The following is a 27,663-nucleotide window of genomic DNA, read 5'->3' as shown; positions in this document are numbered from 1 at the left end:
TTGGCTGATTTCTTTTGATTTTCACATGTCAAGCAAAGAGGTACTGAGTTTGAAGGTAGGCCTTGAAATACATCCACAGGTGCACCTCCAATTGACTCAAATGATGTCAATTAGCCTAACAGAAGCTTCTAAAGCCATGACATCCATTTTCTGGAATTTTCTCGAGCTGTTTAAAGGCACAGTCAATTTAGTGTATGTACACTTCTGACCCACTGGTATTGTGATACAGTGAAATAATCTGTCTGTAAACAATTGTTGGAAAAATTACTTGTGTCATGCACAAAGTAGATGTCCTAACCGACTTGCCAAAACTATTGTTTGTTCACACAAAATTTGTGGAGTGGTAGAAAAACGAGTTTTAATGACTCAAACCAAAGTGTATGTAACCTTCCGACTTCAACTGTGTATCGTTGGATATAATACAACTTGTAAAAAGTTGGGTTGCAAGCAGGAAGAGGTAAGGCAAAATTGGCAACATTGCATAAGAAATAGAAACTCATGTTCCACTGTATCGAAGGCTTTATACAAGTCTAAGAAGACGATAAAAATAGATTTGAAGATTAGATCAGAATTGTCAATAAAGTCTAACACCAGTCGGATATGTACGGATGACTCCCTCAGTGCCTTTCTCATTCTAGTGATCGTACTCCACATGACCCATGACCTACTCCACACGATCAAATATAGTTGTCAATGAGAAGTTACACCCGGAAATGGATGATTCTATAATAAAGAAAATGTACAGAAAAATATTCCGAATATTTACAGCAAAAACAAATGCATTTGTATCTTTGTTCATTTTGTAATTATTTTGTCATGAATCTGCAAGTATGTTAAGACAGGTGAACATGTTTCAAGGAGGGGTCCTTCGCTTCGGATGTTTGATATGCTGTGGACGTCATTCCTTGCAGTCTCCTTCAATTCGTCCTACACTCCAGTCCAACCGGCGAAGTCTACAGCGGCGCCACAAACATCTGAATAAAGTCACTTTAGTTGACCTATAGTCCCATATTTTACCGGTGAGTGAAGCAACTGAACTGGATTTTACTGTAGATGAACTAGCCAAACTATATATTTTGTCGCAGTTTATGACCACGCTTGCCCGAGTACTGCCTGACACGCAATCGCTAAATGTTCCTAGCTAGCTAGCCGGTTAGCATAAGCTACCTATTGAGTTATGCTACGAGTACTGTAGCGGACAACTCATGTCCGGTGCACATGTGTGTGCCACAAATGAACCACAAATTAAACTGGATTACTTTGTTACTTGGAGTAGCTAACTGTGAGTTAACTAGATAACTTCCATTTTGTAATAGTAACGCTAGATTGCAAACTCAATCTGCTAACTAGACCGCTACGTTAGTTGTAGCTAGTTAGTTAGCTTCCTTGGCATGCAATGCATGCCTGGCAATGCGGACGTACAGCAGGTTACATAGCTACTTTTGCATGGCAGACTATTTTTAAGGTGTTGATACAACTTAAACATTTCTGTACAGAAAATGCACAAGGAATATGTACATTGTTTTATTGTCCAGCATAAAGATTTTATCTCAGGACTTTGACACGCGCTTCTACGCCAGCTAACTCGATACAGCAACACTAGATAGCAATAGGATAGGTTGAATATATCAATGGCTTCCCTCAGTTAACCTTGCCCACCTTTGCTCAGTATGACGTTTGTCGTTACAGTTGCCATAATTGGCATACCATTATCTTTTCCATATCATTAGCTTGCTAACTAGCCAGCCACCTTAGCTAACGTTAGATACAGAACTGGAACTTGAAAGTACAGCTTCTCACTATCTGTTAACCTTAGCTGGCTAACTAGCTACCACTCAGCTGGCTCTGCTGAATGGCATATGTCGAATTGCTTAATTAACGCATACATTTTTATAGGTTTTATGGTTGTCACTTCTGAAAAGTGTGTAGTGACAGGTGAATGAATACCTGACACTGTTAGTTTGGAACACCAGGCATTCCTGAACCATATTGTAACAGTGTGGTGACAATGTCAACTTGTTTCATCCAAACTGATTCAGCTGTTATGACAACCACAGGATGTCAAAAATAGATTCACTACACAAACACCCCCTTTCTTACAGTATACCGTATGCTATACCCTCACTCAAAGATGAGGCCTCACATGAACCAGGAATGACTGTGTGGTCTTGTAACGGAAAGACCCACCTACCATGGTCTGTCCTAGAGACTGTTCTAGGAGATTAGTAATGGAGTCTCTGAGTTGCACCATACCCAGTTATTGATTGATTAATGAGACAGACTGGGTAGGAGACAGTACTTGGCTGGGGAGTGGAGCCCTTCCCAGACCCACCCTTTCTGGAATTGTTTTATTTTCCTCCACCTGGCCTTGACTGAGTGAGTCACAGAGTTATGGCCCAGCGTCAGTTTAAATAAGTTGGCCATGCAGAGCTATACAGATGCAGACAGACAGGCCACTTATCATATCCAGCATCTGCAAGGGAACCCATGCTCTGGGCTGATAGAGCTGGCTCTTATACAGACAGGCAACCACGCCCTTCAGTTGGGGGAAAATAAACATTATCCTAAAGGATGACTAGCTGTTTTGGATGAGTAGCTATGCTTATAGACTCAAAAGAAACATTGTTTTCTGAACTACGCACCCTTGCACAGGCATTTTGTAAACTAAAATATACTCTGACTGTGTAATATATGCATTTTTTTCTGCTGCAGGTGTAATGGCAGTGCCTCCATCATATGGTGACCTTGGCAAATCTGCCAAGGATATCTTCAACAAAGGCTATGGTACTGTACCTTTCACTCTGGAATAGGCTATACTGGTCATTGATTTGGTTGTATTGAACACCTTGTGTAAGAACAAGAATAACCAATAGGGTGGCTTTGTTAGAGGCATGCTAAACCAATAGGAAGGCTGGGCGGGTGCTCCTTCTATATGTAAGCTGTTGTCGTGACATGTTATTTTTGTGTTCAAGGAAAATATTTTAGATATATAAAAAACATATGCAAAATATCTTCTTACAGCACATTTCTACATGTTCTCCCCTATTTGGCACCGGATCAATTATCACACGGCATGATATGTTTACAGTTTTGGCATATCAAAGGGTGAAAATGTCATATGGTGTAACCGTCCGAGGATGAATTTGAACAATGCAAGGGTTGCGAAATAGCTTTTAATTCATAAGAACTTTGCTTTTCCCCCTAAAGGGTTTGGCCTGGTGAAGCTTGATGTGAAGACCAAGTCTGACAGCGGAGTGGTAAGTTTACTTATCTTCTTCCTAATAATTTGTGTACTTTGAAAATTAATTGTATCTACTCTACCATATGTAAAAGTTTAGACCTGTTTATGATTGCAGTAATTGTGTAATAGGTCATTTGAATTTACAACCCTGGGAGCTTGACGACAGTATAGTTCAATACACTCCTTGATGATGATAACCCAGGAGCTTTCAGATAATTATACAAGTTTTTGTTCATATCCTGATTTGAATCTTTTTACAAATGTTATACAGGAGTTCAAAACAGCTGGCTCCTCAAACACGGACACCAGCAAGGTGGCAGGTAGCCTTGAAACCAAATACAAGAGGTCCGAGTATGGCCTGACCTTCACAGAGAAGTGGAACACTGACAACACCCTGGGAACAGAGATCACCGTTGAAGACCAGGTTCGGATTCAACAAAACATTATTTTTGGAACACAATTGGTTAGCCTTACACAACAAAATCTGTCTATGGAGCGTCATGATAGCCTTGACACAATAAAAGGTGATTCAAACAAATAATTAATATGCAATATGTATTGATCAAATTAACTGCAGGTAGATCAACCTCGTGTTGCCAGTCTTTTTCCAACTTTCTGTTCTGGTTCCCTCTAGATTGCCAAGGGTCTGAAGCTGACATTCGACACAACCTTCTCACCAAACACTGGGTATGATTAGTAATGTACAAGTTCAATGCAGAGGACGAGTTCTAGTACTTAAAGGATCTATGGGTGCTGATGGTATGAACATGTAGCTAGTCCAGAAGAGTCAGTCCAGCACCTGGTGTCCTTACATGAACGTAACATGATCTGGGGTGCGCAGTCCTCAGAGGCTTGTGGGTGGATCTGAGGTGACTGGTCAGTCAAATAAACTTTAGCCTGAAATGGCACTCTGTGTAGTATTATTTGAATCACATCCAAGCCATGGATTGTGTTACTGTTTTTGTGCTTTTATTTGAATGTAGTTTATTCTCCTAGCAGGGCCTCCAAACTGTGACCATTTGGACACATTTAGCAACCCATTGACTTTGCTATCCAACTTGTATGTTTTATTGGTCGCATCAATGTGCGCTGCCATTTTACTAAACTAGATTTTTTTTTTATGCCACTGAAACCATGATTTTGGTCCAACGTTAGCCTGAAGTGCCCATTCATATCCTTATTCCTCCATGAGTCACTGCATGTCCACTGAGCTCCGTGGGATGAGTTTCCCCTAGGTACAGATCTAGGATCCGCTTCCTTTATCCTAAACTTAACCATTAGTACAGACAATGCAACTTCAACCCACAGAAGGCTAGTTTCTCAGCTAGCTTCATGCTGGCCAGGCTATTAGTTTAGAACTGGGCTTGGTGTCATGTAACATTAGCACAAGAGGCTCATAAAGTCTGATTTGTTGTTGTGTGTGTTGGTGCACCTACTGTAAGCCTTGTTGGCTGGTGTAATGTTCCAGAAAGACGTGGCTCCGAATTGTTATTGCTTGTGGACTATTGATTATGAACATAAGTGTATAGGTGAATTACTACTGGAGTGATGTTTTTCATCTCTTGGTTTGTCCCAATTGCATTCATATTATGTTACGGTTGCTACATTTACCTCAGACTGGCTATATTACGCCTGAGCTGTTTAGCTGTTCATTCAAAATATTATAGTTCAGACTGTAGGCTATGGTTAACCAAAACTGTTTTCCTTTCCAACAGCAAGAAGAGCGGCAAAGTCAAGACCGCCTACAAGCGCGAGTTTGTCAACCTGGGCTGTGATGTCGACTTTGACTTTGCTGGCCCCACTATCCACGGGGCGGCCGTCGTGGGTTACGAGGGCTGGCTCGCCGGCTACCAGATGACTTTTGACACGGCCAAGTCTAAGATGACCCAGAACAACTTCGCTGTGGGATACAAGACCGGGGACTTCCAGCTGCACACCAACGTGTAATTGAGGGCATACATGAGTTTATCATGCCTTTCTATTTAAAATGTTATGAATTTCCAGTGCTCTGCTGTGTACATGCATTACCAATTACATTAAATTGTAAAACGTTTTTTTTATTTTTAATGCTGACATGGGTGAATGGACAGAGCTGTAGGCAATATGGTGATGGTTCAACTTGGAAATGATAATCATTGAATATCCAACGATTGAACCAAAGCCCCTATACAGGGCTCAATATGTCAGGCCCAACAAACTGCATTTGAGGGTAGAGGAAAGGGCTTTATTTCAAACTGGTCTACAGAGAAATACCCTCTTATCACTCCTCTCCCTGGTTATTGTTACTGTAAAGACTGCGCAGTTCTCTCAATCTTCTCCACTTTTTTGTGTTACAGTAACGACGGTGCACAGTTTGGCGGCTCCATCTACCAGAAGGTGAGCCCAGTGCTGGAGACGGCGGTCAACCTTGCCTGGACTGCCGGCAGCAACAGCACAAACTTTGGCATTGCAGCCAAATACCAGCTGGACAAGAGCGCCTCCATCAGTGTAAGTACCGAGCACGAGTTACTCTTTGTGCCAGTTTCAGACGCATGTAGCCTAGTCCAGGACTGAAAAGCATTGTCAATGGACATTTCCATAAATTTCATTTGTTGTTGCTTAATCTGTGTCTGGGAAACTACTCTTCTTGTTTTTTGTCCTTTGTATCCTAAGAACACATGCAATAAATATCTTCTACACCCCACTACATTGTCTGGCTCTGAAATATCAGAGTTGCTAAGTACATTTCTGACTGCTGTTGTTATCTGCCTTTGGATTTTAAGTTAATCAATTAATTTGGTCTTTTCAGGCTAAAGTGAACAACAACAGCCTTGTCGGTGTTGGCTATACCCAGACGCTGAGACCAGGTAAGACCTCTTGTTTTAAGGATAATTATAATAGTTATCTTATTGGTGTTTCTAAAGGTTATTTTATCAGCTGTCACTAGAATAAAGTTCACAGCACAGGTTGTTCCTTTAGTTCTGATGTTAGGACTTTAACCCCCTAAAGTCAATGTCTGCGCCCTGCGCAAATCTAAGTGCATAATAAAATAATAAATCCCCATCAAAATCCATCTATTTAAGCTAGAGATTGTTTTGTTTCATATTATATTCTTATTTACAATAAGTGACTCAAATGACACACTACAAATGACACACTACATTATTTACTATTCATTTATATTGGGCACAAACTGTGTATTGGGGTAATATTTGATATGTGCATAATATTATATATTCTTCATGTGACCCATGATAAGACTATGCAATCAGCCTATTTAAAATGTTATCAGCCTATTTAAAATGTTATCTGACTAAGATTTAAAAAATATGCAAGAGACTACAGTTGAGTTACAGCAATCAAAGGTCTGAGAATGGAATTCTAAATATAGATGTATTTAATTACTTTGTTAAATGATTGAAATCAAATAAAAGGCATAAACTTCAGTTACAAAGCATTATTCTAAGCATGATCAGAGAGGGAGTGGGACAAAGAAAAAATAGCTTGTGCCATGGCCCATAGCTCATGGGAGAGTGTATATCTCACCGGTGTGGATCAGGAACAAAAAAGAGAAGGCACAATGAATCCAAGACCTTTAAATAACATCTGAGTTGTTGACCAATAGCATTACTGAAAGGTTCAACTCCAATCAGACCTGTAAAGACAACCTCCGCTATCCAGAAATGTGATGAGGGGTTTGGCAAGATAACGGAATGCTGAATTCCTGAGTAGACCTCAATAATATGCGAGAGGGTTTATTAAGTCACTTCGGGGACTGGGTCACCCTGCAAATGCATCAAAGTTTGTAGTGTCATTGCATGCTATAATTATGGGCCCAAATACTAAGCTTATGAATAAATTGAATATTCTATGCAAATTTGTCCAAATACTTATGACTACTTTAAATGGAGGGACTAGATGCATAAAGTGCTTTAATTTCTGACCGGTAAAATGGATATGTAATAAAAAAGTGACAGTACAGAATGTCACCTCACATAAAACATTTGATTTCAAGTTCCAAATGTTGGAGTATAAAGCCAAATGAAAAGTTTTTTAGCTTCACTGTTCAAGTACATATATAGGGACAGCACTTAAGTATTAATTAAAAGTGGTCCTCTTGTGTTTAAACCATTCTCTGTAGTTCACTGCTTTTATGAGCTGAGGGCCAACCCACACTTCATAATACACTACATGACCAAAAGTATGTGGACACCTGCTCATCAAACATCTCATTCTGAAATCATGGGCATTAACATGGAGTTGGTCCCCCCCCATCCCCCTTGCTGCTATAACAGCCTCCACTCTTCTGGTGAGGCTTTCCACTAGATGTTGGAACATTGCTCCGGGGACTTGCTTCCATTCAGCCACGTGTATTAGTTAGGTCAGGCACTGATGTTGGGCCTGACCTCACAGTCGGCATTCCAATTCATCCCAAAGGTGTTTGCTGGGGTTGAGGTCAGGGCTATGTGCAGGCCAGTCAAGTTCTTCCACACCGATCTCGACAAACCATTTCTGTATGGACCTCGCTTTGTGCACATGGGGCATTGTCATGCTGAAACCGGGAAAGGGCCTTCCCCAAATTGTTGCTACAAAGTTGAAGCACAGAATCGTCTAGAATGTCATCGTCTAGTGTAGCATCAAGATCTCCCTTCACTGGAACTAAGGGCCCTAGCACAAACCATGAAGAACAGCCCCAGGCCATTAATCCTCCCCCAAACTTTACAGTTGGCTCTATGCATTGGGGCAGGTAGTGTTCTCCTGACATCCGCCAATCCCAGATTTGTCCGTTGAACTGCCAGATGGTGAAGCGTGATTATCGCTCCAGAGAACGTGTTTCCACTGCTCCAGAGTCCACTGGCAGGAGGCTTTACACCACTTCAGCCGACAATTGGCATTGCGCATGATGTTCTTAGGCTTGTGTGCGACTGCTCGGCCGTGCAAATACATTTCATTAAGTTCCCGACAAACAGTTCTTGTGGTGATAATGCTTCCAAAGGCAGTTTGGAACTCTGTAGTGAGTGTTGCAACTGACGATTTGTACGCACTTCACCACTCGGCTGTCCTGTTCTGTGAGCTTCTGTGGCCTACCACTTCGCAGCTAAGCCGTTGTTTCTAGATGTTTCGACTTCAAAATAACAGCACTTGCAGTTGACTGGGGCGGCTCTAGCAGGGCAGACATTTGACGAACTGACTTGTTGGAAAGGTGGTATCCTATGACGGTGCCACATTGAAAGTCACAGCTCTTCAGTAAGGCCATTCTACTGTCAGTGTTTGTCTATGGAGATTGTATGGGTGTGCTCAATTTTTATACACCTGTCAGCAACAGGTGTTGCTGAAATAGCCTAATCTGCGATTTTGAAGGGTTGTTCACAAACAAGTATCTGCTTCTCTTCCTCAACCTAAGCTCTTAATGACTCTCATACAGTACTGTCTGCAATATAAATTCATTGGACAATGCTGTACATTATATGGAGGGAAGTAGGAATGTTTCTATAAATGCATGTATAAGTGCACTGTACTGCACAAATGGATTTTAAAGATGTTCATATTTTACTGAGGACTCGCACATGGTGAGATCATCCGCAAACGAGCTACCGGCAACCAGTCATTTTCAATGAAAGGAGCGACGGTTGGCCAATAGAGAGAGGGGGCTAGCGACTAGATATTCCCAGCGACTGCCATCATGCATGCTGTTTAAAGGGGAGATTCCAACGACTTGATCGCTGATTATCTCAGCAAGTATCTCATTTTAAAAATAGGTAATCATGTCTGTCCTATAGGAGATTTATATCTGCAATGTTGACACCGGGGATGGAACTTTAGGATTTTCAGTAGTTCTGCACATCTATCTGAAAGTACTACCATCTGGCTTGCTAAATTTCCATCCCTAGTTGACACCTATTTTCTTTACTGTCATCCTGAATGTGACCCTGACCACCTCTCTCCTGTTGTAGGTGTGAAACTCACCCTCTCTGCCCTGGTAGATGGTAAGGGCATCAACACTGGAGGCCACAAGCTGGGCCTGGGGTTGGAACTGGAGGCCTAAACTCTCCTTGCGGTGAAGGAAACGAGAGAATATCAGCAGTATCTGCCCTTAAAATGCATTTCCAACTCAAACCAGCAAAGGGGGTATATCATGAATGGAAGGGATTTGTTCAGAGGCTACAACGAGAAAAAAACACTACCCCGTCATTCTTTGTTGTAAATGTTTTCTTTGCCGTTTCCATCAAAGACACTTTCAGTGGGTCAATAATTTATACACCTTCTCATTGCATCTATCCAACACGGCCATGACAATAATATACACCACATTGTTCTCCTCCCATGTAGCTAGTTGGTCACATGTGGCTTCTATGTACATCTCTGAAGTGTTTTTATTTGGTGAGACATCAGATTGGTTAAACACAGCGGTTGGGTTTGGTCATACACTTCTAATTTGACCATTTCTAACCAATCATCTAATATCTTGTCTGAACACCTCATTTATAACTGCGTTATTCACTGCACTAGGCTCCCCTACTATTTAAATATCATCATACGCCTTTTTGTTTTTCCTTCCACGCACATGAGGACGAGGTTAAAGCTGTGTTGTACTGTTATGATCTGTCAGTCAGCCATTGGGATTTGAGATGTTATATCAACACTGTACATGATGAAGCACTCGCTTAAACTGAGCAGATTTTTGGTGGCTTGAAACAGATTCTATGTTGGGGTTAAAACCTTTCATTCTTGGCTGACCTGGCAGGCTTTCTTTTGTTTTCTACTTTGCTGCGGACTACTATGGGAGAGTTTAATAAGTTTCACAGTAAAGCCAAACTGCCTGGATACTGTCCGGCTTTGGTGTGGTGTACACGAAGTCAAGTTCAGTGTCAATGCTATCCCAGTAGCTTCTGGTCACTTGGCTGACTGAGAACGAGATCACCCGAAACCTGGAAGGTTGTTACGTGTATGTTTAACTTTTCAATAAAGTCTTTGAACTCCAGAAACCAAATCCTGGCTTTTATTGAGAGCTGAACTTCTCTGGCCTTGGGAGGTCTTGCATATACACTGAGTATACCAAACATTAGGAACACCTTCCTAATATTGAGTGGCACCCCCTTTTGCCTTCAGAATAGCCTGTATTCGTTGAGGCATGGACTTGACAAGGTATCAAAGGCAGTTGTGTCAAGTTGGCTGGATGTCCTTTGGGTGGTTGTCCATTCTTGACACTCATGGGACACTGTTAAGCTTGAAATACCCAGCAGCGTAGCAGTTCTTGGCACTTAAATCTAGTCTTGCCCATTCACCCTCTGAATGGCACACAATTAATTTCACAAGGCTTAAAAATCCTTCTTTAACCTCCCCTTCATCTACACTGATTTGAAATGGATTTAACAAGTGACATCAATATGGGATCATAGCTTTCACCTGGTAAGTCTGACATGGACAGATCAGGTGTCCATAATGTTTTGTGCTCTATATTTCAAATTCCATCAAACGATTGTTTCCCTCGTCATTGACTGCAGTCTGGTATGTTAAAACCCCTATCAAGGCGTGAGTTACAAGATTTTCGTGAGTTACATGACATGTCAATTGAAATGATGCAATAATCTATGGATTTCACATGACTAGGGATACAGATATGCATCTGTTGGCCACAGTAGGGACATTGATCAGAAATGCAGTATCTGGTGTGACCATTTGCCTCATGCAGCGCAACACATCTTCACATAGTTGATCAGGCTGTTTGTGGCCTATGGAATGTTCTCCCACACTTCCATGGTTGTGCGAAGTTGCTGGATATTGGCGGGAACTAGAACACACTGTCGATTCAGAGAGTTCCAAACATGCTCAATGGGTGACATGTCTGAGTGTGCAGGCCACAGAAGAACTGGGACGTATTTTGCCATGCACGCTGTCTGCCATCTGCCCGTACAGTTGAAACCAGGATTCATCATTGACGAGCACACTTGGCCATCGAAGGTGAGCATTTACCCACTGAAGTCGGTTCAAGACCCTGGTGAGGATGATGAGCATGCAGCTGAGCTTCCCTGGGACGGTTTCTGACTCTTCGGTTGTGCAAAACCACAGTTTCATCAGCTGTCTGGGTGGCTGGTCTCAAATCCTGCAGGTGAAGAAGCTGGATGTGGAGGTCCTGGGTTGGCGTGGTTACACGTAGTCTGGGGTTGTGGATGGATTATCTTGGCAAAGTAGAAATGCTCACTAACAGGTATGTAAACAAATGTATGCGCAACATTTGAGAGAAATAAGCATTTTGTGTTTATGTAAAATGTATGGGATATTTTACTTCAGCTCATGAAAACTTTACATGTTGCATTTATTTTTGTTCAGTATAGTTGGCCTGGAAGCTGGCCTATAGACAACCTCTCATGGGTAAAAGATTGTGAGGGTCAGGGAACAAGGTCAGTTCAACAATGTGGTGTCAGCAGCACACTTTCAAAGCTGATGAATTGAGGGTCACCTTATCCAGATACTTTGGTCTATATAAAGACCTGACTATAAGGCACTTTTATGAGCAACTGGGTGACCCTAAAGTACCTCTGTTTCATCATGGGGACACTGATGTAAAGGCAAAGCTCTTAAGTTGGCTGTTATGTGGTGCATCTTATCAGGTGGAATACAGCACAGCAAGTTAGAATAGCTGGAAACAGAAGTGCTCTTCCAATAGCATTTATTTCTTGGCTTATTCAGGCATTATCAAATCACATTATCAACCATGAACATTATCATCCCAATTCCCATCATCACTTGGGCAGAAGAAAATAGGAACAGCAAAATACAGCTTTTGATTTGTTACATTCCATATTGCAGTACATATCTCACAGGAGCTCTTTAATGGTCTCAATTGACAGTTATGAATTATGATACTGAACATATTACGCGTCAGTTAATCTTTCAAGGTGGAGTAGTTCTCATATTGCTTCGAAGGCTTGCACTAATCATGCAGGTTTACAGAAAACGTCTACTGACCTCTAAATCTGGTCTTTCTAAAAAGAGGTTAAGTCCCAGGTTTTAGGTTTAGCTTGCTTTTCTGCAATTGGCTGAGCAGCTTGCCCTGTTGATGATGTCTTTGCAGTTTTGTCATCTTTGCTGTCTTTATCACCTCTTGTAAAGCCTTTCTCATCTATTTTAGATTGTGCCCCTTCTGTTGTCTTCCCGTCAACAGTTTTCTCTTTCAAACCCATGGTTGATACATCCTGTTCTTTCACTGGCGATGTCTTTGTAATAGATATCTCCACATGTTCAGGTTTTTCCTCAGAGGCCTTGGTCTGCACGTTCTCTGTCTTTGGGGTTTCATCGTTGGGATCCGTAACCTTCTCAGGCTCTTTAGCCGTACTTTCCTCTGGTTTATCCTGAGTTGTGCTGCTCTCTGGCTCCTCTCTGTGTGAGTCCTTGCTCTTTGCAACGGAAGGCACCTGTTTCTCTGGTGGTGTGGCAGTCTCAGCTTTGCCTCCACTGCTGATCGTTTCACTCTCTGTAGGGGTGGTCGTTGATTCTAGGGTAATGATTAAGTTTGATATAGGGGATATTTCATCTTTAGAGGTGATCTCGGTAGGTTTGATAGTTGGGGCCGGTTTAGGGGATGTTTCTTCTTTAGGGGTAACGGTTGGGGCTGGTTTAGGGGATATTTCATATTTTGGGGTGATGGTTGATTCTGGTTTAGGGGAGGTCTCCTCTTTAGTGGTGACGTTTGAGGCTGATGTTGGGGAAGTTCCTTCTTTAGGGGTGACTTCTGGTTTTGGGGAAGTTCCTTCTTTAGGGGTGACTGCTTGTTCAGACTTTGGTGAAGTTTCTTCTTTAGGGGTGATGTTTGGGGTTGGTTTTGGGGAAGTTCCTTCTTTAGGGGTGACTTCTGGTTTTGGGGAAGTTCCTTCTTTAGGGGTGACTTCTGGTTTTGGGGAAGTTCCTTCTTTAGGGGTGACTTCTGGTTTTGGGCATGTTTCTTCTTTAGGGGTGACGGTTGGGGCTGGTTTAGGGGATATTTCATATTTTGGGGTGATGGTTGATTCTGGTTTAGGGGAGGTCTCCTCTTTAGTGGTGACGTTTGAGGCTGATGTTGGGGAAGTTCCTTCTTTAGGGGTGACTTCTGGTTTTGGGGAAGTTCCTTCTTTAGGGGTGACTTCTGGTTTTGGGGAAGTTCCTTCTTTAGGGGTGACTGCTTGTTCAGACTTTGGTGAAGTTTCTTCTTTAGGGGTGATGTTTGGGGTTGGTTTTGGGGAAGTTCCTTCTTTAGGGGTGACTTCTGGTTTTGGGGAAGTTCCTTCTTTAGGGGTGACTTCTGGTTTTGGGGAAGTTCCTTCTTTAGGGGTGACTGCTGGTTTTGGGCTTGTTTCTTCTTTAGGGGTGACGGTTGGGTCTGGTTTTGGGCATGTTTCTTCTTTAGGGGTAACTGTTTGGGCTGGTTTAGGGGATATTTTGTATTTTGGAGTGATGGTTGATTCTGGTTTGGGGGAAGTTTCTTCTTTAGGGGTGACTGCTGGTTCTGGTTTTTGGGAAGTTTCTTCTTTAGGGGTAGAGGTTGTTTCTGGTTTAGGGAAGGTCTCTTTGGGGGTGATAGTTGGGGCTGGTTTGGGAAAAGTTTCTTTAGGGGTGAGTACTGATTCTGATTTTGGGGAAGTTTCTTCTTTAAGGGTGACTGCTGGTTCTGGTTTAGGGGATGGTTCTTCTTTAGGGGTAATGATTGGGTCTGATTGTGATGTTTCTTCTTTAGGGGTGACTGTGGGGTCTGGTTTAGGTGATGTCTCATCCTTGGGGGTGACCATTGGGTCCATTTTTGGGGATGTTTCTTCTTTGGGGGTGACGGTTGGGGCTGGTTTAGGGGATATTTCATATTTTGGGGTGATGGTTGATTCTGGTTTAGGGGAGGTCTCCTCTTTAGTGGTGACGTTTGAGGCTGATGTTGGGGAAGTTCCTTCTTTAGGGGTGACTTCTGGTTTTGGGGAAGTTCCTTCTTTAGGGGTGACTGCTGGTTCAGACTTTGGTGAAGTTTCTTCTTTAGGGGTGATGTTTGGGGTTGGTTTTGGGGAAGTTCCTTCTTTAGGGGTGACTTCTGGTTTTGGGCTTGTTTCTTCTTTAGGGGTGACGGTTGGGTCTGGTTTTGGGCATGTTTCTTCTTTAGGGGTGACGGTTGGGTCTGATTTAGGGGATATTTCATATTTTGGGGTGATGGTTGATTCTGGTTTGGGGGAAGTGTCTTCTTTAGGGGTGACTGCTGGCTCTGGTTTTTGGGAAGTTTTTTCTATAGGGGTGATGATTGAGGCTGGTTTTGGGGAAGTTCCTTCTTTAGGGGTGACTTCTGGTTTTGGGCTTGTTTCTTCTTTAGGGGTGACTGCTGGTTTTGGGCTTGTTTCTTCTTTAGGGGTGACGGTTGGGTCTGGTTTTGGGCATGTTTCTGCTTTAGGGGTAACTGTTTGGGCTGGTTTAGGGGATATTTCATATTTTGGGGTGATGGTTGATTCTGGTTTGGGGGAAGTTTCTTCTTTAGGGGTGACTGCTGGCTCTAGTTTTTGGGAAGTTTTTTCTATAGGGGTGATGATTGAGGCTGGTTTTGGGGAAGTTTCTTTAGGTGTGATTGCTGGTTCTGGATTTGGGGAAGTTCCTTCTTTAGGAGTGGTGGTTGTTTCTGGTTTAGGGGAGGTCTCTTTGGGGGTGATAGTTGGGGCTGGTTTGGGGAAAGTTTCTTTATGGGTGAGTGCTGATTCTGATTTTGGGGAAGTTGCTTCATTAAGGGTGACTGCTGGTTCTGGTTTAGGGGATGGTTCTTCTTTAGGGGTAATGGTTGGGTCTGATTGTGGTGTTTCTTCTTTAGGGTTGACTGTGGGGTCTGGTTTAGGTGATGTCTCGTTCTTGGGGGTGACCATTGGGTCCATTTTTGGGGATGTTTCTTCTTTGGGGGTGACGGTTGGCTCTGGTTGTGGGGTTGTTTCCTCTTTAGGGGAGATAGTTGTGTCTAGTTTAGAGGATGTATCAGATTCTTTCACTTTTTCCTCAGCTATTGTGATATCATTTGTGAAATTTTCACTGCCATTAGATTCATTCTGCTCAACAAATGTTATACTATCATCATTGCTGCTTATTTTTGGCTCTGTCAGACCCACCTCCTTTTCAGGGGTCTGTGGCACAGGCTCTTCCTCACACTCAGTTGTTGTGCTGGGAAGTCTGGCTGAAATTTTACCTCCTACCGTTTTGTCATCCTGTGTAGTTTTTACACCAGAATCATCTGGTGACTTCACCTGTCCCCATGTCTCCTTGGTGGAGCTGTTTTTCAGCTCAGCAGTGATATCATGGGATTTCATGTCCTTCTCTGTGGGCTCAGGGAGATCCTCTTCTTGTGTTGCTACAGCACTCTCTGCCTTTTGAAGTTGGTCTGATTCTCTGTGCACCTTCTGATCAGGCTTCTGCTCCAGTGCTAGGGCGCTCTGCTCTTTCAGATCTACCTCTTTTTTCTCTTTTGATGGGCTTTCTTTTTTGCTCTCCTCTGACACCTTTTTGGGCTCTTTGGAGATGTCCTCTGTGGGGACCTGTGGTTCACCCTTTATTGAACTTTCTGTTTGAATATCCTCTGACTCTGATGTTTTGGGTTCTATGGAAATGTCACCCTTCATGGGAACCTCTGGCAGGGACTTGTCATGTTTTGGGGTGTTATCGTTTTCTAATGGCTCCCCCACATCTTTTATCTCACCGTCTATCTCCTCTGTTGTGTCCAGTTTTTCCTTCTCTTCCTCACTGGTGGCCTTAGCTGATTTGACTTCACTTTGTGTATTGTCACCTGTGTCAATGTCCTCCTCTCCTTTGTCATCTCCTTCCTCTCCATTTTCTCCCTTGCTAGTGTTAACTCCATCTCCATTTACCTCAACCTCTGCTGATGTTTCTATCTGCTGGCCCTTAGACTCTTCCTCCTGTTCCCCCTCTTTCTCTGGGGCATCCACTTTAAGATCCACTTTACCTACATCTTCCACTTTCTCCTCATCCTCCTCTTCCTTACCCCTCCTCTCAGCTTTGTCACTCTCCTCTCCCTCCTTCTCTCCCTCTCCTGTCTCCTCAGAGCCTGTCTCCTCAAACTCGGACTCCACCTCTCTGGTGGTCTCAGTGATGATCTCCTCTACAAACTTGTACTGGGGCTCAGACCTGCGTGTGGGCCCTCCCTGCCGGGCCAGGGAAGTCAGGGTGTAGACAGGGGACTGGCGGTAGATGTAGGGCATGGAGATGTGGGTGTCAGAGATGGTGGACAGATGGAACTCCTCACCCTCCAAGAGTTTCCTATAGGGAGACAGAGACTTATTAGGCGTGATTACCATCATGACAATAATATGGATATGTCCCAATTTGTGTAGATGTGTCTCAATATCCATATTATGACTAAAGTGTCATTGTGTATTGTGATATAAGCCATGGTCTGTTCATTTGATGTGCTAAATATGAAATCAAACTTCCTCTATTTCTATAAAATGTCTACTGTTTCTCTTTTTTTTTGTTAACCGTTATTAACTGTGTCTGTAGTGATCCCTCACTAACACAATGACAGTTTTGCACATTTTCAAATGTGTTAGTGATGGGGTAGAATAAAAGGTGCACCCCCTGGTTATCCCCAGAAATAGATCCAGGAACACACTAAAACTCCCGAGTGGCGCAGCGGTCTAAAGCACTGCATCTCAGTGCTAGAGGCGTCACTACAGACCTTTGTTTGATTCCAGGCTGTATCACAAAAAGCCATGATTGGGAGTCCCATAGGGCGGCACACAATTTGCCCAGCATCGTCCGGGTTAGGGTTTGGCAGGGGTAGGCCGTCATTGTAAATAAGAATTTGTTCTTTACTGATTTGGCTAATTAAATAAAGGTTCAATAAAAAATAACACATATGGTATTTTCCTTTGTCAAGGATATTGTATGGCTAGACTTTGATATTCAAAATGACCAAAACAAGCTCCACACAAGTTTCCTTATCTAGTGAGAGAGACAGAGTTTGTCTCTTACCTGTAAGAGAGAATCTCCACATCCAAAGCCATTTTGACATTCAGCAGGTCCTGGTACTCTCTCAGGTGGCCAGACATGTCTAGTTTAGCATTAGTCAGCTCATTCTCCAGCTGCCTGACAGTGTCCTGGACAGAAAAGCAGGGGTCATCATACAAATGCATATGTTTATTTGCAATAAATTATTAGAGGTACAAAATAAACCATAGCCTACCTGGTAATTAATCATTTCCGAATAGTGACGCTCCTCCAGCTCATGTAGTTGTTTTTCCAGGGCCTCTCTCGTTCCTTTCGCGCAGTCCAGTTCAATGTTCTTCCCTTGGAAGCGCCTCCTGTTCTCCTGGATCTCCTGCTGTGTTGCCTTTAGCGCCTTTCTGTTGCTCTCTGCCGCTTTTGTCAACTTTGTGAACTGGACACGGAAACTCTCCTCGACCTCAAGGATGTCGGAGGCGGCGTGACCTTCCAACTGTGCACGGATGTCCCGGAGAGCCGCAGTGATATCGGGTTTTGCAAAGGCATGCCCCTCGACCGTCACCTGAGACTCGTGGATCTGGGCCACCATCTCCAACACCTCGTCCTCATGGTTTTTCTTCAGGAAGTGAATCTCGTCCACCAGAGTTTGCGCTTTCTTGTCCAGCTGAAGTTTTGCCAAGTATGCGTCGTTGGCGTCCTTTTTCAGCACCAGGATGCCTTTCTCTGCATCCGAGCGTTCACGAGCCTCCTGGTCGTATTTGTCTCTCAAGGTGAGGAAGTCTTCCTCCAGGTTCTGATGTTCTATCACTATCTGACGCTTCTGAAGGGTGATGTCATGCACTAGTTTCCTCAGATCCATAAGCTCCGACTCGTGCTCCTGTGCCAGAGATGCGGGTGACTGTGTCTTCTGTTTGATTTCCTCGATTTCCCTCTCGAGCAATTCATTTTGGTGCTCCAAATGACGCACCTTCTCGATGAACCCGGTGAAACGGCCGTTCAGCCCATGGAGCAGTTCTTTCTCATTAATTTTCGTCAACACCCCGGTAAACGTGTTTGATACATTTAAAAAGATATCCGATCTCGGAACCGATCCGAATTCGCTCTTCGGCGTCGTCGCATATCCTCTGTTCATAAATGCGGTAGCCGACCCAAAACCTATAACGGTCCTGGACGCCGAGGGGGATCCGGTCAGTTTGTGTTGATAGCGGGAATAGTCATCTTGAGCTCTTCTATGTGGAGAACCCGACTGATACTCAATTTGGTGGCTCATGTTGCCTCAGTTGTCTCAGCGGTGTTGGTAGGCTAAGTAGCGCTGCTCCTATCTTTTATACCCCGTCTGTCCGCTCGCGCTGCAAAATGGAACTGTCCATAGTGCTGAAAATGTATTGAATCAGCTGTAGGCTTGACTGCCTGCCAACGCGCGCGTCCTCTCTATCGCGGTCTATCTCTCTCTCCCTCATTGTTTTGTCGCAGACAGCAGTGACGTAGCCCATAGGAGAGCATTTCCCTTAAACACGTCTGTAGTCTACAATGACACCTCAAAATCTCAAGTCTAATACATCTTTAATACATTTTAAGTGTTCAGACTATTGTTTTATTCAAGGGGCTAAAGCTTTCCTTGTTTTGATGATTTTCTTAATATTATGGAAAGTGGTTGTACATTCTGGTTTGGCTGAATTTGCTTTGCTTGTAATATTACTGTATTGTCCTACACGAGACTACTGTAATGAAAGTGTAAAATAGTCATGCAAGAATCACCCTAGGCCTAGACATAACCACTCCCATTTCTCAGTCAAGCAGCACTTTTAACCTTGCACCTTTTTATAAACGTCTTTATGAGGACAAATGCACAAGTCTTGGCACAGACAGGCTGGCTGAAAAGCCAGAAATCAGGCAAATGACTTGGATGTGTTCCAGTGATGCAGCCATTCTTCACACCTCACTACAAGCAATGTTTTACTTTATGTAGGTTGCCCCACAGAAATCAGTGATATATTTGAGTGAATAATATATGATATCAGATGAAGGATAGCCTTTTACACTATTGATGAGATATGAAAACCTCAGAGAGAGAGAATAATAAATGTGTTTACGGTCACTGGCTGCAATAAGAGAAAACAATGTATCAGCAAACATATTTTTTATTGTGAAATAGTATATCTTTTCAAAAATAAGCACTTAACTCCATGTCACTTCTCAGTTGTATGTTAGAATAGCATGCACAGTGATTCACTTATTTTAAACAATGTCCTAGGCAAAATGTTTATATTTAAATATATTATATTTATATATTTCAATTTGAGGGGCAACGTAGTATTTTATTAGTCACCCCTAATTCCCTTCACCCCACCCCCTATACAAAAAAGTGTATGTAAAGTGCTTTTTAGACCAGGTGAAAGTCAGTCAGTATATACACATGACAAGAACTGACCAGGGGAATCCAGGTGAAAGCTATGATCCCTTATTGATGTCACTAGTTAAATCCACTTCAATCAGTGTAGATGAAGGGGAGGGGACAGGTTAAATAAGGATTTTTAAGCCTTGAGACAATTGAGACATGGATTGTGTATGTATGTCATTCACAGGATGAATGGGCAAGACAAAATATTGAATTGCCTTTGAACAGGGAATTGTAGTTGGTGCCAGGCACACCGGTTTGTGTTAAGAACTGCAACGCTCCTGGATTTTTCCACACTCTAGAGTTTCCCGTGTGAATCAAGAATGGTGCACCACCCAAAGGCATTGGAGTCAACATGGGACAGGATCGACACCTTGTAGAGTCCATGCCTGGCCGAATTGAGGTTGTTCTGAGGCCAAAAGGGGGGGGGGGAATTCAATATTAGGAAGGTGTTCCTAATGTTTGGTGTACTCAGTGTATATTAAATGCATTATCAGCTAATTGTTATTATGAATGATCAAACATGTAAAGAGCTGTTGATGGTAAAGCCACAGTGGAAGGCTACTCATTATGAAGTGGACTCGGGGTGGCCCAGTGTCAGTGTCGACACCCCAGCTTCCTCCACATTAAAAACCCCTCTCTTGAATGAGTCAACAAACTCTCTGATATCATAGGGGTCATCTCCTCTCCTCTCCTTGTTAAACCTCAGCACTTTGAGCAGCCTTCTTCTACACTGACTCCATTCAGTTGATATGTTATAGAGCCTCATGCCCTCCTTGTAGTGGTTGACAGCGGTCCTCTCAGAGCCCAGGTGGTAGAGCTGGACGTCACCATACATGCGGTGCCAGGCCTGGCGGTCGGAGGGCTTCAGATCTGACCGGGACCACAGCTCTTGAAACTTCTCCATGGCCTTACTGGTGTCCTTCAGCTCTGAGTACCTCACAGCCAGCTCCACCTGGGGGAGAGGAGGAGATTGTCTTGTTTGGATATTATTACCATAACTCAGTGATAAAGAAAGTATTTGAATATCACCTGGGTCAGAGTCGAGAGGAGAATGGATGTGGTAAATCAGTGATAATAGTGTATGTCCCCAACCGATTGTGTTTTTTGTTTGTTTATAACATATTTTTTAAACTTATTTTGTACATAATGTTGCCGATACCGTCTCTTATGACCAAAAATAACTTCTGGGCATCAAGACTGCGATTACTCACCACGGACTGGCAAAATCCTTTTTTCCCTTTAACGAGTCTGATGAGCCGGACGCGAACAATATACTACTTTTTCGGGAACAGGCCCAGATCCCCTTGATATGCGTGAAGAGGAGGCGGAGAAAAAGGGTCCGGAGGGCTGGCTGCCTTCTGAGAATTCGTAAGCGATCGAATAAACCCCCACTTCCTTCCATTCTGCTAGCAAACGTGCAATCTTTGGACAATAAAATAGATGACCTACACAGAAGATTAAACTACTAACGGGACATTCAAAACTGTATTATCTTATGCTTCACGGAGTCGTGGCTGAACGACGACACTAACATACAGCTGGCTGGTTATACGCTGCACCGACAGAATAGAACAGAAGTGTCTGGTAAGACAAGGGGCGGTGGACTATGTATTTTTGTAAATAACAGCTGGTGCACGATATCTAAGGAGGTCTCGAGCTATTGCTCGCCTGAGGTAGAGTATCTCATGATAAGCTGTAGACCACACTATCTACCTAGAGAGTTTATCTGTATTTTTTCCGTAGCTGTTTATTTACCACCACAGTCATAGGCTGGCACCAACCGACCCGTAGCATTCATGTCTGTAGCCATGAAGTGCTTTGAAATGCTGGTCATGGCTCACATCAACACCATTATCTTAGAAACCCTAGACCCACTCTAATTTGCATACCGCCCCAACAGATCCACAGATGATGCAATCTCTATTGCACTCCATACTGCCGTTTCCCACCTGGACAAAAGGAACACCAACGTGAGAATGCTATTCATTGACTACAGCTCAGAATTCAACACCATAGTACCCTCAAAGCTCATCAATAAGCTAAGGACCCAGGGACTAAACACCTCCCTCTGCAACTGGATCATGGACTTCCTGACGGGCCGCCCCCAGGTGGTAAGGGTAGGCAACAACATATCCACCACGCTGATCCTTAACACAGGGGACCCTCAGGGGTGCGTGCTCAGTCCCCTCCTGTACTCCATATTTATTCATGACTGCACAACCAGGCATGACTCCAACACCATCATTAAGTTTGCCGATGACACAACAGTGATAGACCTGATCACCGACAACAACGAGACAGTCTATAGGCAAGAGGTCAGAGACCTGGCCGTGTGGTGCCAGGACAACAACCTCAACATGATCAAGAGAAAGGAGATAATTGTGGACTACAGGAAAAATATGACTGAGCACGCCCCCATTCTCATCGACGGGGATGCAGTGCAGCAGGTTGAGAGCTTCAAGTTCCTTGGTGTCCACATCACCAACAAACTAACATGGTCCAAACACACCAAGACAGTCGTGAAGAGGGCACTACAAAACCTATTCCCCCTCACGAGACTGAAAAGATTTGGCATGGGTCCTCAGATCCTCAAAAGGTTTAACAGCTGCACCATTGAGAGCACTGGTTGCATCACTGCCTGGTATGGCAACTGCTCGACCTCCGACTGCAAGGCACTACAGGGGGCAGTGCAAAGGGCCCAGTACATCACTGGGGCTAAGTTTTCTGCCATCCAGGACCTCTATACCAGGCCGTGTCAGAGGAAGGCCCTAAAAATTGTCAAAGACTCCAGTCACCCTAGTCATAGACTGTTCTCTCTGCTACCGCACAACAAGCGGTACCGGAGTGCCAAGTCTAGGTCCAAGAGGCTTCTAAACAGCTTCCAAACCCAAGCCATAAGACACCTAATCAAATGGCTACCCAGACTATTTGCATTGCCCCTCCCCCCCTTTTACACCGCTGCGACTCTCTGTTGTTATAATCTATGCATAGTCACTTTAGTAACTCTACCTACATGTACACATTACCTCAAATAACCAATGTCTCTGCACGTTGACTCTGTACCGGTACCTCCCTGTATATAGTCTCGCTATTGTTATTTTACTGCTGCTCTTTAATTACTTGTTACTTTTTTTTAAATTCCTTATGCATATTTTTAAAACTGCATTGTTGGTTAGGGGCTCGTGAGTAAGCATTTCATTGTAATACCTGTTGTATTCGGCGCATGTGACTACTACAATTTGATTTGATGTAGCTTCCCTGTCCTGCGTGTGTTTATCACTGTGTGTGTGTGCATGCATGTATCTCTAACCTGAGGGTAGATGTGTGTGGGGTTGAGGCGTGCCCCCTCCTCCAGATGGAACACACAGCGTTTGAGCAGTGTTTGGTCGTGGGGGTCTCCGCTCTGCTTAGCCCTCCAGCGGTAGTTGTTGGCTATCTCGTGGTGCAGGCGGGAAGAGTTTGGCGCCCTCTGCAGCATCCTAAGCAGCACTGCCAGGGCTTCATCATAACTCTGCTCCTTTTTCATGAACCTCCCCACCTCAAATCAAATCAAATGTTATTAGTCACATGCATTGAATGCAACAGGTGTAGACCTTACAGTGACATGCTTACTTACAAGCTCCTAAGCAACAATGTAGTTTAAAAAATTTGAATAAGAATAAGAAATTAAAGGAACAAGTAATTAAAGAGCAGCAGTAAATTAACGATAGCGAGACTTTACAAAGGGCATACAGGTACAGAGTCAATGTGCGGGGGCACCGGTTAGTCGAGGTAATTGAGGTAATATGTACATGTAGGTAGTAATTAAAGTGACTATGCATAGATAATAACAGAGAGTAGCAGCGGCATAAAATAAGGGGGGGGGGGCAATACAAGTAGTCTGGGTAGCCATTTGATTAGATGTTCAGGAGTCTTATGGCTTGGGGATAGAAGCTGTTTAGAAGCCTCTTGGACCTAGACTTGGCACTCCGGTACTGCTTGCAGTGCGGTTGCAGAGGGAACAGTCTATGACTAGGGTGGCTGGAGTTTGACAATTTTTTGGGCCTTCCTGTGACACTGCCTGGTACATAGGTCCTGGATGGCAGGAAGCTTGGTCCCAGTGATGTACTGAGCCGTACGCAATGCCCTCTGTTTTGCCTTGCGGTCGGAGGCCCGAGCAGTTGCTACACCAGGCAGTGATGCAACCAGTCAGGATGCGCTCGATGGTGTTCAGAAAGCACAAAATAGGAGAAACCCATTTTAAATGGAGTGAAACAGGAGGCATAACACTTTGTGCATGCCCTACTAATACACACAACGCTGGAGTCATATACAGACAAACTGTTCATTTTAAATCCAAAATACCTATAGGTCCAACACATCACAGAATTGTGACCTAATCTTAGAGCATTAGAATGCTTTTTAGCCTAAACTTCTCTCCCCACCTGTAGTACCACACTGAGGTCGTAGGGTGCCAGACTCAGAGCCTTCCTCATGTAGCCCCAGGCCTCTGCGTTCCTCCGGTTCTTGTAGCACTTCAGGCCCAGGTAGACCCTGGTCATGGCACTGTCTGGGTTGAGCTCCAGGACATAATTCAGCTGTTTAACAGCAAGGGAATCCTCATAGGAGAGCCTCTGGTCCTCCCTAGTCACCAGGCCCTCCTGGCGGAACAGAGAGAAGGCAAAACCCGAGTTCCACTCCTTATCTTCAGGCTCCATCTGCAGAGCCTCCTGAAAGCACTCCTTGGCTCTAAGGAGAGAAGAAGGGAAGAAAAGAAACAGGATGAGTGAGGGGAGAGAAGAGGGGAGGAGGGGAGGGTAGATGAGGAAAAAGGACTGAAAGGAGAGGTTATTTATTTTCAAAAGTGAAATCAGACTAAACAGTACATAAATCCAACAGTCATCAGTCAGCCTTTTATTACAATATACATAATAAATATATACCTTGTGTAGTGGTGCTTTGAGAACTTGAGGGACCAGGCCTTTTCACTGTGGACCTCTCTGGGCACAAGCAGGACAGAGGTTGAGGCTGTGGCAGAGGCCTTGTGTATCTCCTCCAGCTTCTGAATATACCCGTCTGCTCTTATGTCATCTCCAATGTGATGGCAGACCCAGGCCAGGTTTCCATACGTCACTACACACAGCCTCTCGCTATGAGCGTTTTCCCTCTCTGCCTTCTCTAAGCATTCCAGTGCTCTCTTATCTTCACCTTTTAGGTGTTTAATATAAGCCAGCAGGTTTAAACTGTGTCTTTTCAGATTGCCTTCAAATCCCTCCTGAACTACTTCCAGCGTTTCACGTAGTTTTATCTCCAGGAGGTTGAGGTCAGCCTGTTCCTTGTTTAGCTCCCAGGTGAAGTGACATTGCAGTTTCTTTAGGTTTTTTTCAAGGGTGTTCTCACTGTCACTGAGAATGATTTTGATTTTGAGAAAATGGAAAGAGTAATTGAGCTGTTTTTATATCAATATCAAATAATTTATGGACAACAATTAAGTAGCTTACTGTAATAGATTTCCATTAAAATGGGCAACTAAAACCTTTTTTGCAAAAAAAACTACGAATTCTCAAGTAATAATTTTGCTAGGACTGTCTGGGAGAGGTCTGAGTGGGGAGGAGGAAACTGAAAACAAGATGTTATTGGCAGAGAGGTTTGGAACTCTTGTTCGTATTGGTCTATCACCAAATTTAGAGCATGTGGGATGTCATCATGGAAAGCCGTAACTCCCGCCATTGCGAACCTTCTAATTGGAAGGTCCTGTATAGATTGTATTTTTCTACCAGCAACTATCAGGAATTAACACTGATCAAATGTTTTCACACTTTTACAGTTTTTGTTTCATCAGCTGTTGTACAATATGAAATAAAACACAAGAAAAAGTACATTTTGACTGCACTGGGCCTTTACAGTTCATAGCAAATAAATGTATTACACAATGTGAAGAAAGCATTTTGAATATAGCAAATGATGCATATTTAACAGTATAACGTTAATCTGTTCCCTCGCCCCGATCCGGGCGCGAACCAGGGACTCTCTACACACATCAACAACAGTCACCCACGAAGCATCGTTTACCCATCAGTATAACGTTAATCTGTGGCAGCCAATGTTAACCACACCCATATCTTGAAATAAAATCTACAATGCATTTGGAAACTATTCGTTCCACAAAAGCCGCGGCCCTTGCAGAGCAAGTGGAACCACTAATTCAAGGTCTCAGAGCAAGTGACGTCACCGATTGAAACGATATTAGAGCGCACCACCGCTAACTAGCTAACCATTTCGCATCGGTTACACATATGATAATGCACTAAAGAATGAAAAGATTGCTTACCAAGAGATCATATCATATTCAAAAATACTAAAATGAAATTTTAACAAAAAATAATGACTTAAAACACCCCATTGCTTACCTCATAATTCAAATCAGGACTTGTTTTTTCAAATGCCAGCTGTCCCTGTTCAGATTAAGTGTGTTTTCTGATAGTGACTGTCTTTTATTGCTCTCAGTTAAGTTTCAGTTTCTATTACAGGGATCTCAGTAAAATGAAAGTTTATGGCAGCCAATGTTAACCACACCCATATCTTGAAATAAAATCTACAATGCATTTGGAAACTATTCAGACACCTTAACTTTTTCCACATTTTGTTAACTTAGTCTTATTATAAAATTGATTAAATAGTTTTTTTCTCTCTTCAATCTACACCCACTCCCTTATAATGATAAGCAAAACAGGTTTTTAGAAATGTTAGCACATTTATGACGCGACAAGCTTGGCACACCTGTATGTAGGGAGTTTCTCACATTCTTCTCTGCAGATCCTCTCAGGCTCTGTCAGGTTGGATGGGGAGCGTTGCTGCACAGCTGTTTTCTGGTCTTTCCAAAGATTTTCGATCAGGTTCAAGTCTGGGGTCTGGCTGGGCCACTCAAGGACATTCAGAGACGTCTGTCATGAAGCCACTCGTTTATTGTCTTGACTGTGTTCTTAGGGTCGTTTTCCTGTTGGAAGAACAGGTGTTGGTGAACCTTCGCCCTAGTCTGAGGCCCAGAGCAGGTTTTAATCAAGGAGCTCTCTGTACTTTGCTCCATGAATGTTTGCCTCGATAGTCTCCCAGTCCCTGCCGCTGAAAAACATCCCCACAACATGATGCTGCCACTACCATGCTGCTTCACCGTAGGGATGGTGCCAGGTTTCCTCTAGACATGACGCTTGGCATTCAGGCCAAAGAGTTCAATCTTGGTTTAATCATGGTCTGAGAGTCTTTAGGTGCCTTTTGGCAAACTCCAAGTGGCATTTTACTGAGGAGTGGCTTCCGTCTGGCCACGCTACCATAAAGGCCTGCTTGGTGGAGTGCTGCAGAGATGGTTGCCCTTCTGGAAGGTTCTCCCATCGCCACAGAGGAACTCTAGAACTCTGTCAGAGTGACCATCGGGTTCATGGTCACCTCCCTGACCAAGACCCTTCTCCCCTGATGGCTCAGTTTGGCCGGGTGGCCAGCTCTAGGAAAAGTCTTGGTGGTTCCAAACTGTTTCCATTTAAGAATGATAGAGGCCACTGCATTCTTGGGGACCTTCAATGCTGAAGACATTTTCTGGTACCCTTCCCCAGATCTGTGCCTCGACACAATCCTGTCTCTGAGCTCTATGAACAATTCCTTCAACCTCATAGCTTGGTTTTTGCACTGATATACACTGTCAACTGTGAGACCTTATATAGACGGGTGTCTCCCTTATCAAATCATGTCCAATCAATTGAATTTACCACAGCTGGTCTCCAATCAAGTTATGGAAACATCTCAAGGATGATCTATGGAAACAGGATGCACCTGACCTCAATTTTGTGTCTCATATCAAAGGGTCTGAATACTTATGTAAATAAGGTATTTCTGTTTTTTTATTGTTAATACATTTGCAAATATTTCTAAAAACCTGTTTTTGCCTTGTCATTATGGGGTATTGTGTGTAGATTGCTCAGGATTTTTATTTTGTAACAGTATTTTTATTGGAATTTCACAATTTCGACACATTGAGATACAAAGACAAAGCAACAAAAAAACAGCAAACCCACACACACACACACACACACACACACACACACACACACACACACACACACACACA

General features: G+C 43.4%; 3 protein-coding genes across 3 annotated transcripts; 1 reads left to right on the top strand and 2 right to left on the bottom strand.

The window, feature by feature from the left end:
- The first annotated feature begins 655 nt into the window (after positions 1–655).
- On the top strand, positions 656–10,211 carry vdac2 (voltage-dependent anion channel 2). Its single transcript, XM_020495364.2, has 9 exons — positions 656–1,019; positions 2,713–2,784; positions 3,208–3,257; positions 3,513–3,665; positions 3,876–3,928; positions 4,957–5,184; positions 5,578–5,728; positions 6,030–6,087; positions 9,175–10,211. Exons 2-9 carry the CDS (start codon positions 2,718–2,720, stop codon positions 9,264–9,266), a joined length of 852 nt encoding a protein of 283 aa, XP_020350953.1. The 5' UTR covers positions 656–1,019; positions 2,713–2,717; the 3' UTR covers positions 9,267–10,211.
- Positions 10,212–11,874: 1,663 nt separating this feature from the next.
- Positions 11,875–18,630, bottom strand: LOC109898890 (proteoglycan 4). The gene is made up of 3 exons (XM_031835551.1): positions 17,406–18,630; positions 17,195–17,319; positions 11,875–16,480 (listed from the first exon to the last, which is right to left on the bottom strand). Exons 1-3 carry the CDS (start codon positions 18,432–18,434, stop codon positions 12,208–12,210), a joined length of 5,427 nt encoding a protein of 1,808 aa, XP_031691411.1. The 5' UTR covers positions 18,435–18,630; the 3' UTR covers positions 11,875–12,207.
- A 657-nt stretch (positions 18,631–19,287) lies between these two features.
- Positions 19,288–26,068, bottom strand: ifit8 (interferon-induced protein with tetratricopeptide repeats 8). Its single transcript, XM_020495365.2, has 5 exons — positions 25,955–26,068; positions 24,488–24,949; positions 23,990–24,293; positions 22,876–23,103; positions 19,288–20,517 (listed from the first exon to the last, which is right to left on the bottom strand). The coding sequence occupies exons 1-5, from the start codon at positions 25,957–25,959 to the stop codon at positions 20,131–20,133; spliced, it is 1,386 nt and encodes a 461-aa protein (XP_020350954.1). The 5' UTR covers positions 25,960–26,068; the 3' UTR covers positions 19,288–20,130.
- Positions 26,069–27,663: the final 1,595 nt, after the last annotated feature.

Source organism: Oncorhynchus kisutch, linkage group LG11 (genome assembly GCF_002021735.2).
Source record: "Oncorhynchus kisutch isolate 150728-3 linkage group LG11, Okis_V2, whole genome shotgun sequence".
Lineage (NCBI taxonomy): Eukaryota > Metazoa > Chordata > Actinopteri > Salmoniformes > Salmonidae > Oncorhynchus > Oncorhynchus kisutch.
Note: the sequence above shows the minus strand (reverse complement) of the source record. Positions and strands in the feature narration are given on the sequence as shown.